This window comes from Agelaius phoeniceus, chromosome 21, assembly GCF_051311805.1.
Source record: "Agelaius phoeniceus isolate bAgePho1 chromosome 21, bAgePho1.hap1, whole genome shotgun sequence".
NCBI classification, from domain to species: Eukaryota; Metazoa; Chordata; class Aves; order Passeriformes; family Icteridae; genus Agelaius; species Agelaius phoeniceus.
Window position 1 is genome coordinate 1,365,262 of NC_135285.1, and position 13,523 is coordinate 1,378,784.

General features: G+C 54.3%; 1 protein-coding gene across 2 annotated transcripts in view; it reads right to left on the minus strand.

Annotated features, from left to right (window-relative positions):
* RGS3 (regulator of G protein signaling 3) overlaps positions 1-13,523 on the minus strand; it is a 75,880-nt gene that overhangs the window by 34,418 nt on the left and 27,939 nt on the right. For both annotated transcript variants that reach the window (XM_054646202.2, XM_054646203.2), the window contains 2 exons: positions 11,614-11,725; positions 5,339-5,379 (listed from right to left, as the gene is read on the minus strand). In XM_054646202.2, the coding sequence (XP_054502177.2) occupies positions 5,339-5,379; positions 11,614-11,725 (153 nt within the window). The remainder of the gene's footprint in view (positions 1-5,338; positions 5,380-11,613; positions 11,726-13,523) is intronic.

Here is a 13,523-nt window from a genome sequence, read left to right on the forward strand (position 1 = left end):
TGCTGGAAGGATTTTCTGTTTCCCAAGACAAACTCCTGTGTCTGCAGATGAAAACTTCCAGAGGGAAAAAAAAAAAGATCAAATTTGCCAGTGCTTTTCAAAGGAAAAACTTACTGAGCTGTTTGGTTTTAAGTCGATTTGGTCTGAATATGTTGGGCTGGAATCAAACACTTGTAACAATGCATTAAACCCCTGACCTGCAGTTTCCTCTCAGCAGGATATTTCCGGAGCAGGGAAGGGTGTGAATGCAGCCCTGGAGCACACTCACAGCTCCACACAGCTCCCTCTGAGGCTGCCCATTCCCAGCAGGCAGCAAACATTCCCTGCTGACAGCTTGTACACATCCCATGAGGTAAGTGTGTCCTGCAGGGAATGGGGAATGGGCAAAATGCAAACTCCCACACCCCAAATCCTGTGGGGTGCAGAAATGTGGGTCCACACTGAATCCCAGAATCCCAGACTGGTTTGGGTTGGAAGGGACCTTAAAGCTCATCCCATCCCACCCCTGCCATGGCAGGGACACCTCCCACTGTCCCAGGCTGCTCCCAGCCCTGTCCAACACTTGGGCACTGCCAGGGATCCAGGGGCAGCCCCAGCTGCTCTGGGCACCCTGTGCCAGCTCCACCTATTGCAGTGCTCAAATCAGCCAGAGGCTGTCACAGGCAGGGGCTGTTCAGCTTCAAACTGTGCTCTTTGGATTTAAAATCCTGAAAGGAAAGATGCCCAGGCCAGGTCTCAGTGCACTGCCAGGAGTTTTTAACATTTCAGCTGGCAAATAGAAAATTAGAGGAGCTGTAATGGCCATAAACTGAAACACCAGGAGTTCCACCCAACATGAGGAAGAACATTTCTCCATGAGGGTGGCAGAGCTCTGGAACAGCTGCCCAGGGAGGGTGTGGAGTGTCCCTCTCTGGACACATCCCAAACCCACCTGGACACCTTCCTGTGACACCTGCCCCAGGTGCCCCTGCCTTGGCTGTTCTGGGACTCTGTGATCCCAGGTACACACTCAGGCATTCCTGAGATCTAAAGGTACCACCTCCACCTCCAAAATCCTGGCTCATGTCTGTGCTGGGACTATCACAGCCACCAGAAGGAACAAAACCCCCACAGGGAACAGCTCAGTGCAGAACCTCCCTCTGCTTTCACATCCTTTCCAATCCCATTCTACATTCAGCCTTTCCAGGATGCCAAGTGCCCCTCCAGAACCGGGTCCATGTTCACTCAGGATCTCCAAACCCTGCAATTGTCACCTTGCAGAGGCTGTAAAAAACAAACACCCTTGGTGCTGGAACCCACAGCAGGCTCTGCAGCTCCTGCTGGCTCTGCCTGCCAACAGCCAGAGTGCCCAGGGTTCCAACTCTGTGCAGTGATTTATTACACACAATTAGACAGGATGACCAGCAGTAGCTTTTTTGTGACACTTCCTGAAGGTTGGAATTTTCTGTCTTGTTTATAATAAATCAAGGAACTCACAGGTATTAGAACATACTTTCATTTTGTAACGTGTCAGATCCAAATGCAAATTTGTGACCTTATGGGTCAGAACCTTACTCAGAAACCCTCAAGATGAGCAATAGCAGGAGGCTGCAGCTCAAGGCTTCAGCAGAGAGCTCTTCCTGCAGCAAAGGCAGTGGCAGCCTGGCCCCGTGGGCTCCTCTCAGCTCTCAGCAGCACTAAACACATTAGTGCTCATTGCAGATGATTTGTGGGCAACAAACAGCAGCTCAAGAGCTTCCTCCAACCTCCCAGCCCATCAGAGCAGCACAATGGATGTGTCTGCCCAGCCCACGGCGACAGGAGCCCAGCTGAGAGCGGCCACAAACCCCCCTGAGCCACCAGCAGCAGGGACAGAGCCAGGAGAGGGCTCTGGGCACACAGAGAGCCAGGGATGGAGCAGGTCACGATGGGGAGAGGCCCCTCAGGGTGACACGGGGCCAAAAAGCCATGAGAGCTCACACATCCTGCCCTTATCCATCCTCAGCCCTTCCAGCTGCCAGGGCTGGGCAGCCAGGCAGTCCTGACCCCCCTCAGGAACCTGAACATGTCCCTAGGGCACAGCCAGCCCCTCTCAAAGGGAATCCCTGTCCCCAGGGCACAGCCAGCCCCTCTCAAAGGGCAATCCCTGTCCCCAGGGCACAGCCAGCCCCTCTCCAGGGCAATCCCTGTCCCCAGGGCACAGCCAGCCCCTCTCAAAGGGAATCCCTGTCCCCAGGGCACAGCCAGCCCCTCAGGGGAGCCCATCCTTGCAGAGGCTGTTCCCACAGCCAGGAAGGAGGCTGAGCTTTTCAGCAGGGCAGAAGAAGGTGCCACAAGCAGAGTGTGGCACTCACTGGACACCAGAGCTGTCAGGTGATGGGGAGAGCTGCACTGGGATGGCCCAGGGACTCTGTGTGCTGCAAGTGGCACCTCCCAGTGCCCAGTCCTCATCTGAGAGCAGGCCCACTGTAAACATCACCTTATCACACAAACCCAGCCTCCCACCAGGCCAGAGAGGCACCCACAGCCTCCCCACTGTCCCCCTGCAGTGTTTCTGTGAGAGCCACCCTGCAGGGACACCTCAGAGGGGACTGTCCCCTCCCAGCCTCCTGCTGACACCCCCACAGGCCTGTAAGCAAAGATCTGCTCCCAAAATGTGAATGCAAAGAAGAAAAGAGAGACAACCTGAAGGAGATGCTCTTCCTGGCTTCCCTGCCAGAACCAGATGCTGGAATGCTCCCAGGCTGGCTCCCAGAACATCCCATCCTTTCACTCTCCACCTGGGGCCAAGGGCACAACCCCTGTGCTGCACATCTGGGAGGCTCCTGCTCTCCTGCTCCATGCCCAGCCCCTGTCACCCCCTCCCTGTGGCTCCTGGGGAAGTGACCTGCAGGTCACTGTTTCCCAGAAAAGAAGTCTGAGAGAAGTCTGCTGGGAGAGCCCCATCCTGCCCTGGCTCACTGCTGACTCACAGACACATCCCCCCTCTGTTCCCCTTTCCAACCCCAATTTCCCACTGCTGGAGAGCCCCAGGGCACCCACAGCTGGCAGGTTCCTGTCCCCTCCACCCTGGAGTCAGGACAGAGCAGCAGCCATGTGTTAGGAAGGATGAAAGTTTGACAAGAAAGTCTCACAGGTGTGTGTGCTTGGCAGAAAGATTTTTGAATGTAGAATCTGAAGAAGGAATAGAGATGGAAGCAAGTTTTGGTATAGAAGAAAAGAATTGCTGAGCCAGTCTCACTGGATAACCAAGGAGGCAAAGGGTGTGTTAGTTAGAAGGGGTTTTATGGCTTAGAGCAAAGGATAAACCCACCCCAAACAAGAAGATGTTTGTACCAAGCAGAAAGAGAGCACAGGCAAACAAGGCAGCAAATGGGGCAGGTAGAAAAAAGGTGTCAGAATTTTCCACTGCAAGAAAAGTGAAAAACAACTCCTAGCTTAAACTGTAATGCACTAACTTTGAGTGATTGGAGAACAGTAACATGAATATGGTAATTACAGTAGTTATGATAGGCTAGAGATAATAGTTAAGGTATAGATTGGTTCTGCTGTATGAAGATGCTCAGCAAAGAAAAGTCTATAATGCATTGTAACCAAAAGAAAAGTATAGAATTCATTGTAACCAAACCCAAAGGGTCTCCAGGCCTGCCTGCAGCTGGAGCTGACAGCTGTGGGCACAGCTCTGTCACCCATGACCCTGGACTGCTGTGACATCTTGGATACAATAAACTGCATTTTGTATACAATAAACTGCATTTTGGATACAACAAACTGCATTTTGTATACAATAAACTGCATTTTGGAGAGCCCCTGGAGTCCCACATCCCTCATTTCAGCTCTTACAGCCGTGGGGCTGGCAGGGAAGGGTGGCACAGGGCATGTCCTGCTTGGCAAGGTGCTGTCCCCAAGCCAGGGGTGCCCAGTGTCACCTCAAAGCTGGGCTGGCAGTGCAGGGGGGGATCACCCACCCCTGGGGTCCAGCACATGGCAGAGCTGCTGGGAAGCTCCACTGCCCTTGTGACTGCCCCAAAACAGCCCAGGAGGAGCAGCCAGGGTTTGCAGAGTCCCACAGCGTGGCCAGTCCAGAACTGCTCAAGTCTGTGGGGGAACAGGAGGTGGGAAAGCAAAAATCTCACATTTTCTATCCAAGTGCTCCACTCCAGCCACAGCAGATGCCAGGGATCTCCATCACCAGAGCTCTCACAGCCAATTAGGCCCCTCAGAAGAAAGCCCAGCCCTTCATTACAGCCTGACAATGACACTCTTCACATCTCAGGATCTCATGAAACACAGCCAGCTCTGTTTTGGTCACTTCTACTTAGGGGCACTAAGCTTCCAAACCAAATATCAGACTCTGAGTGCATTTTTCCAAGTGCCTGAGAAAATGCTGGAGAGCCTCATCCAAGCACCCAGCACAGCCTGGCTGAGTCACAGCCCAGCTGTCACCAGCCCAGGGTGACATTGCCCTCCCTGGGACACACACTGAGCAAAGGCAGGGGAGGCTCAGCTCCTGCCCAGCCACAGAGCACACAGCAGACAAGGAAGGAGCAGGAGGGAAGGAACAGGAGGGGAGTGCAGGACTCTGCAGTGAGTCGTGCCCTGGCCCAGCTCCAGCCTCTCAAGGTGAACAACTTCCACACTGAGCATTTGCACCCAGCCTTCACAATGGCTCATTATTGCACAGTGCTGCTGAGCAGTGTTTGCCTTTCTCCTCTGTGCCCTGGGGAGCTTTCCCAGACCCACCTTTCCACCTCAGAGAGTGCAAGGCCTTGAAAGCAGGAACACAGCAAAGTCTCTGCAAAAGCAAAAAAACCCCACGGCCTTCAGTGTTAGGGAGGTCCAGTGTGAACCAACTCTGCAGAGTCCTTGACTTGACAAAAGGGACTGTGCCAAAGTCTGGGTGACTGCAAAGCTGCTTAGAGCACTCAGCTACATGTGGGTTTACAGCTATGATTCTGCTTTCAGACTGGGCTTCCTTATTTTATTTGAGGGCTCCAAACCTGGATGTTTGAAGACAAGAAAAGCAAAGTGCCTAAAAATAATGACAAAACATTTGGCAAAGAAATCTGCCCCCAGGGGTAAGAATCCTAAGAGAAAACAAAAGTGAGATGCCTCAAGGAAAATCCATAGGGAGAAGGGGAAAAGAAACCTGTTCTAGTGCTGCCCAAGCTCCTTTTAGCAGCTTCTTATTCACATATTCTACAGCCATTACTTTTCTTTTCCAGGCTTCTGGCAAATTCATTTGAAGAGAAGTTAAAATCAATTTTTTCTGTGCTCCTTGCCCCAGAAGAAAGGATCAGAGCTGTCAGTACCTGGCCATTCTCACTGGAAGGTTAAAGTGGAAATCAGCAGCACTCACCTCTGCCAGGTAAAGGATGCAGAACTTGCGATCTTCTGAACCTGCAGGGAAGAAAAACCAGGATCAGAGCGAAGCTGCAGCTGCATTTCTGCAAGTGGAGCCACTGGCAGAGGAACTGGCTGAGGGACAGCACTGAATGAGTGTTTGTTGTTGTCCCCAGTACCAGGCTGTGACCTGGGTGATGTATGTGGCATCTGCCAGGGCCGGGCATGGCCCTGCAGGGACTCAGTGCCCTGGCAGGGATCCTCCCAGGGTTCCTCCTTTGGAAAGGGTTTGCTGCATTCAGAGGCCACTGCAGGCTCTGCTGCCCAACCTGCCCTGGCACCTGCAGCCTGTGGGAGCATCCCAGGGCTGCACAGCTCCTGCAGCACCCACAGAGCCATCCTGGGAATCAGGGATGGGTCTCTCCATCCTATCCCTGGGGGCACTTCACTCCCAGGAGGACTCACAGAGAAACTCCTGTTCCTGCATCTCATTCCCAGCTTCTTGCCCCAAGTCCTGGCTGGTCCTGCTGGTCCTGGGTCATCCTGCTGTCTATCCCAGCCTCCACCAGTGCCAGCAGCTGGAGCACTGCCTCTCCAAGGGGATGGAGCCAAATCCCAGAGCAATGGGAAGCAGCAGGATGGGGCAGGGGGAGGAGCTCATCCTGTTCCTTTGGGCTGAGGACAAACTGCCCAGCATGGGGACACCAAGGACACCCAGCCAGGGAACTTCCACTTCCACAGCTTTGTGAAAGGAGATGGTGCTGGGGACAGCACAATCACCAACTCTGCCATCCTCCTCCTGCTAAATGATGGAGCAACCCAGAGGAGCTCCTCAGCTTGCTGCCAGACAACCCAGGAGATGTGTCAGACTCCAGCTGCTCCCCCAGGCTGATCCCTGCAGGCCCAGCCTTCCCTGCACCCAAACAAAAGGCATTCCTGAGGATTTGCCCTGGCCCTGGTGTGTCCCCAGCTCCAGGCATACACCAGCCCCACAGGAGGACATGGAACTGCCCCAGGACAGGGTCACCTCAGCTCTGGAGCAGGACATCCCATCTCTAGGGCAGAACATCCCATCTTCAGAGCAGAACATCCCATCTCCAGAGCAGAACATCCCATCTCCAGAGCAGAATATTCCTTCTCCAGAGCAGAAAATCCCTTCTCCAGAGCAGAACATCCCATCTCCAGGAGCTGGCTGGCCCCTTCACAGCAGCTCTGCCCTTGGCAGCACCGTGGGGCTGCTGCTTCCCTGACCCTCCTAATGACATTATCTGTGCCAGGAGCTCAGGCCTGCAGCCTGGGCATGGCTGCAGTGGTGTCAGCACAAGCTCTGCTTCATTTCAGCAGCCTGAGCTGCTGGATGGGAACAGGCTCTGCACAGGGCTGGAAACACCCTGTTCCCTGGAGGAAAACAATTCTCCGGCTGCAGGCAGCAGCCCAAATGTCCAGATAAGAGCTGTGACCCACTGAGGGACTCAGGTGCCTCTTGAGTCACTCCCTGGGCCATGTGAAACCCAGGAAGAACTGGCCTGGAGCCCTTTGCTGGGTGTCTATTCCAGCTGCCTTTTGTGGGGTCACAGCTCTGCCTCCACTGCCAGCTTCAGTTTTAATGCATTTTGCAGGATTTGGGCTGGAAAATCCCTACAGGGACACCAGGACACTGTGACACAGAGGCTGCTGGAGCCCAGCACCACTGGGAGTGCTGCTGTGGCCCTCGCAGGTGAGGAGCCCCTGTGTGTTCCCAAAACCTTCCCTGTGCTCATCCAGGGCTGCCCCTCCAAATGCTCATTCCCAGGAGGGGAGGGGTGCTGGATCCTGGCAGCAGGAGCAGCTGGGCCTGGCTGGAGCCCATCCCTCACCCCTGCACACAGAGAAACCCCCACTGCTCCCATGGCAGTGCCAGCCCCTCTCCCATCACTCCCAGCAGGACCATCAGGGAGCATTTTCCCTGTGGAGCCCATTGGAGCCCCTCACCCTGTGCTTTTCCCCTCAGAAAAGGCTGGCACACCACAAGTCCTGCTGCTCCTGCTTCTCCTGAGCTGGGCCCTGCTCTTCCCTGCCCCAGGACCTCTCCAGGCTGACTGGCAGAGCAGGTCACAGAGGACCAGCAGCACATCCCAGCTGTGTTTCCTCAGGAGCTTTAGCCAGGTTTTCTGTGATGATGTTGTTATAGATACATATTATAATACTGGCTTTTCACAAATATTAAAATGGATTTTATATGAATAGTGTTAAAGTAACTTTGTTATATAGTTTTTATATCTGCTGTTAATTAAGCTTAGACATAGTATTGAAATAGCTATACTTGTATTAAAATGCCTACTTAGATAACATCCATGAACATATGAAGAAGACACCTACTACAGATGTGCCAACTATCAGCACTCACCATGGAGTGTCACAGTGTGGACCAAGGCCCAAAAGCTAGAAGTAATAAAAATAGACTAAAACCACAACCAAAAAATACATATACTCTAAAAAAACAGATCCAAGGAGGAGATGTGCTAAACAATTATTGGAACATGTAAACTAGTCTGGGGAAAAGTTTACTATGCAGAAGGTCTGTGAATGTGCAACAGGCTGATGGAAGGGAAAAGGTATTTAAGGGGTATCCCCAAAGATAACACTTAGGTGCCAAGATGCACCCAGCCCTAATAACCTTTGCTCTATGCTCCTTATCTCCTATTGTCCTTTATTAAACTTTTTACATTTTCCCAGGAGAGTGAACATGATTTTCACAATGTGAGATCCTCATAAAGAAAGGTCCTGTTGGAGTGTGACAGCCCAGGGAATGACCCTGCTCCCCTTGGGCCTCTGTGGATTCCTTCTGCAGTAACAACTGATCCTGACAAGGTGCAAACCCACCAGAATTAAGTTCCCTTTCAAATTCCTCTCCCCTGAGCTGTGAATCCTGGCACCAGCAACCTCCAGAGCCAGCAGCTGCTGTTCCTGTCCCTCCAGGACTCACTGCTACACATGGCCCAGCAGCTTTGTGCCTACAGGACACACAAAGCAGGGAGCCAGTCTGGGCTAAGGAATGGCTTAAATCCCATTTTCTACCAGCCTTTAGGGAGAGCTCCAGTAATGAACTGGCTGCCCATCCCAGCAGCTGGGCTGAGGCAAGGCTGATCCCTGGCAAGGCACAGGGGGAGCCTGGAGGGCAATGGCAGAGCCAGGCAGGGCTGACCTGGGTGCAGATTTCACCACAAACCAGGTTTGCCAGGATTCCTTCCATGTTTTCAAGTTTCTCGAGGGTCAGGGTGGAGCAGCAGAGCCTGATGTGCCCAGAGCCCAGAAATACATGGGAGAGGCACAAGCTGGCACTGGAGGGGTGGCAGATGCCCAGGATGATCCCCAGCTCTGCTCCCCACAGCTCTCGTGACAGCAGCACAGCACATTCCCTCAGAAAAAGTCAGGGAAAAGCTAAAATGAAATAAGCAGGAGGAAAAAACTCACTTGGAGGTATTTCCTTCTCTTCCTGATGTGCTGAGCTGGGGACTGGTTTGCCTTGCAGAGTGACGTGAGCTGAGCCTGTGCCAGGCTGGGCACGAGGCTCAGTGGGAGCTCTGCAGGGACACGTCCCCTCTCCAGCTAAACCCTGTCCTGCACACCCACACAGCACAGCAGCTCCTCTCTGCCTCTGCCACTTCCCTGTGCAGCCCATGGAAAGCACCTGCTGCTCTCAGGATCTGGGGGTGCATGCCTGGTGTTGGGTCAGAAGGAGGGGAAAAGAGGGAAGCTGGTCCTGCGGCTGTGGCAATGCCCTGGTGAGGGCAGGCACCCCAAACCCTCACCTCTGCTCAGCAAGGCTGGGACTGCACCCAGCAGCCAGGACAAGGTGCTGCCAGGCCCTGCATGTGTGGGAAGGGAGGGAACTGCTGAGCACATCCAAACCCACCTGCAGGAGGGGACAAGCTCATCCCACTGGGGGAGTGTGGCAGGGTGCAAGCCCTGGGTGCCCCCCAGCATCCCAAGGAAGGACAGAAGGCCCATAAATCCCACTGTTGCCCCTTGAGCATCCTGGGGCTGCACAACACAGCAGGCTGGGATGTCAGAAGCCTTTGTTTGCAGGATCCCAGCTGGGGATGGGCTCCCAGAGTATAAAGGGATAAAGGAATGCCCCTCTCTGTCCCAAAGCTGAGCACACCCACTGCGGGGGAACCAGGATCCCGGTGGGTGGAAATTCCCACAGTGCCTGCTGAGGAAGCCAGCCCTGTGTCACTGGGAGCCAGCTCATCAGCCGGTGCTGGGTTTGTGAAGCAGGAAGAGACAGCATTGTGAGGCAGATCAGACTGATTTGCTTTCGCACAGAGCAGCGAGCGGCAGGAACAGGAAACAGCACAATGGCCCTGAGCGCACCGGAGATGTCTCAATTGTTGGAGGCAGCCACACGCCTGTTCCTATTCATGGGCCTTTCAGTCATTCAGGAGAGCAGCAGCAAATCCCTGCCAAGAGGGACAGACAGCTCCGAGCTCTCTCCAGCCGCCTTTGAAGCAGCCCTGCCCCAAGCAGGGGGGTTTGAGCTGCCTGAACAGCAGCTGGGCTGGATTCCCAGTGCACGGGGGGGTGAATCAGTGCTGTGGGGACCCCATCTCCTTTGGAGAGCCTTGGGAAGCTATTCCAGACATGATCCAGCTGAGTTATTACGGCAACAAGGCAATAAGTGGCAGAAAACTGCTCACAAATCCACCGTGCCCGAGGTGAGGAGGCACAATCCTGGGCTGCTGCAAGCACAGCTCAGTGTGCAGAGCCAGGAGCAGAGCAGGGAAGCTGATTTCTCCAAGCAGAGCTATTCCCCAGCCTTTGGGAGCAGCCAGGAGCAGCACACACACATGGTCCAGGAGCTGACCAAAAGCACTTTAACAAGGAACAATTTCTTTTGTCCCTTTCTTAGAAATAAGCAGTGCTGAGAACACACTCAACAAAGCCCAGGGAGGCTTCAATGGCTTTTCCCAGTGGCTCGTGGCTGTGGTGCCCCATCTCCCTCCCTTGTGCTTCTGCTCCCACCAAATAGGTCAGGGAATTCATCTGGAAACAGAAATGTTGCTAGAAATGGGAAATAACAACTGACAGGCAGCCTGTGGTGTCCAGCACTGAGCTCAGAACAACGTGATGCATGTGGAGAGACACAGTCCATCCACAGGGCTCGTGGCTCAGCTGGCAAAAGTCATGGGAGCAGCAAAATTCACCCAGAAAAGGATCCCTTTGGAGAAGCAGCCCAGATCTGGATTCATTCCTTTTGGTCAGGGCCACAGGACTGCATAAAGACATTGCTCATGACTTCCAGAGTAATTTGGGGTGGAAGGGGCCTCTCTGGTGGGCTCTGGAGTCCAATCCCTGACCAAAGCACCCAGACCAGGGCACTCAGGAGTCCTGAATGCCTCCAGGCATGGAGATCACAAAACCTCTCTGGGCAACTCAATATCTGACCAACCTCATGACAGGAAACTTTCTCCTTCTATCTCACCCAGATTTCCCCTGTGGGGTCCCAGGGCAGCTGCCTGAGCTGGAGGAGGAGCTGTGGCACAGTCAGGTAACTGTACATAAAACAAGCCCATACCCAAAAGCGACCACACCACACAAGGAACAAGGTGAAACTGGGCCCAGGGCCAACAAGTGGCTCCACCATAGCAAATAGGATGTGGTAGAGCAATTCCCTCATTCCTCTTTAGACCATGAGGAGCTGAAGGGAGCCTTTTGTACAGCCTGAAATAACCCATTTCTAGTCACCCCTGCCCTAGAAGCCCTCTCTGAGCCCTCAGCTGGACACAAAAGGTGTCAGCCAAGGTGCAGGGTGAGGGCAAGGTCGCCAGCCCTGCTCTGAGGGTTTGCCCTTTCCTCCCCAGAGGGGTGAGCAGGGGGATGGATGTGAGCAACAGGGAAACCGTGGGCAGCTCAAGAGAGAAGTAGCAAAGTAAAGCAGCAAAGTCAAGGTCATCAGAGCTTGGCCAGCCACGCTTGGAGCCAATCTCTGAACTCCCTCGAGGCATCATGGGGGAAACCTCAAGGCTTCAGTTCCCTTTCCCAGCCTTGGCCAGTCCCCACTGTCACAGGGTGACACCACTTGGGGAATGCCAGCCCAGATCCTGAGCCATGCACCCAGAAAGGCTGCAAAGGGTCTGGGTGCTCCTGAGGTGTCCCAGGAGATGGAGCTCCCAGGTAAATGCAGGGACAGCAGGGGTGGTGCTGGCACCCCAGCAAGGATGACCAGGAAGCACCAGGACAGCAGGGTGCTTTGCAGCCAGCAGCCAGAAAACCCCCAAAACACCTCCAGTTGCTGCTGCAGACACTCACCCTCCTGGAGCTTGACACTGTGCAGGTACAGAGGGTTCCTCAGCACATTGCAGCGCCCGGGCTCGTCCTCCTTGGTGAAGAGCAGCAGGTCAGAGTAGACAAAGAGAGTCACCTGGAAGCACAGGAGCAGCACAGGAGAAGCTATAGGGAGCTCATCTCTTGGCACTGAGTGTCCTGGAAATGTCCTCTGTCCCAGGGAGAGGCACCAGGGAGCCCAGACAGCCCTTCCCAAGGGGCTGCTGGCTGCTGCACCCAGCAAGATTCGGATGAGGCTCCCCTCACTTGGCAGCTACTTCCTGAGGCTGGTGAGTCCTGTGACAGGAGGGATAAACCTGCCTGGCAGTTCCACAGCACACAAACACACCCTCTCTGCTCCCTCCTGTCACTTCCCACTTACACCAGTTACAAATCACAGCAGGAGGAGGGAAAAAGTTGCCAACTAATCCCAGCACTCTGCCGAAGTTGCAGCCTGAAAGCAAATCTGATCCCTCTGATCACCCTCACTGCTCTCAGTGAGAAAGTACAGTTTGGTTTTTACAAGAGCAGGACCACAGAGAGCAGCTGCAGGGGACAAACCTGACACCTCAAACCACGGTGGGGGTGGACAGGAAACACCGCCCAAGTGTCTCCCAGAGCTGAGCTCCAGCAGAGCCTCAGGTGTCCCAGGGGCTGGGGGCTCCTCCAGGCCAGGGACAGGAAATGCTGTCCCTGCATTTACTTGCCTGAGGTCCTCAGTCCAATCAGTTCAGATTAATGGCACCTTGAAAATGAGAATGGGTTTCTCCACTGCACTGGAGATCCTGGAACCAGAAGCCCCAGGGATGAGGGGCTTGGTGTGAGCCTGTCCTGGCCTCCAGGAGCTGGGGCACACAGAGAGCTTCAAAGATCACAGAATCAGGGAACCACAGAATATCCTCAGCTGGGAGGGACCCACAGGGATCCCCCAGCCCAGCCCCTGTCCCTGGCCAGCCCCTGTCCCAGCAACCCCAGCCTGGGCATCCCTGGCAGCGCTGCCCAAAGGCTCCTGGAGCTCTGGCAGCCTCGGGGCCGTGCCCATTCCCTGGGGAGCCTGGGCAGTGCCAGCACCCTCTGGGGGAAGAACCTTGCCCTGAGCTCCAGCCTGAGCCTGCCCCAGCTCCAGCTGTTCCCCTGAGTGCTGTCCCTGGTCATCAGAGATGCCAGGGAGCAGCTGCAAGGTGGCAATGGCAGAGTGGCACAGTGGGTGCCAGACCTGCTCAGGGTGAGGGCCTTGCAGCGCCTCCCAAAACCTCCCACAGCAAAGGGAAAGCTTTGCAACACTGAGCCACAGCAAGGAAGGGTTTGTGGTCTTTTAGCAAAAGGAGACAACACCCAGAGTCACAGAGGGGTGGGAGGGAACACAGAGAGGTGACTCTGTTCCCACAGGGACCAAGTCCCAGCTGACAGCACAGTTTGTGTCTGTGGCTCATGGACACATCCTGAGGAAGACAAGCTGGGTAACAGTTGTCACATGCTGGGGAGTCTCACATCAGGGAAGAGCATCTGGCTCCAAATCCAAAACCAAGCCCTTGCCACAAGACTTCTCCTTGCAGTGCAAGTTCATTTTTGTGGGATTCTCAGTAAGTACAAAGCTGCTGGTGGAGCTTTAATTGACAATGAAACCAGGGAGGGGATGTTCTTGTCTGTGTTATTTGGAAAATCCCTTCCTCTGCTCTCACCACTCTGCTGGCCTTGTGCCCACATCCACCCTCTTCATTCCTTCTGATCTTGTTGGTAACACAAGGAATAACCAGGCAGAAACTGCACTATAACCCTCATCCCATGCCCACCTTGTGCCAAAGGTGGCCAAAGGTGGCCAAAGGTGTGCCATTTTCTGGGACATGTCTGCTGCCATCTCAGGCCCCTCAACTCCAAAGAAGAGATGCTGAAGG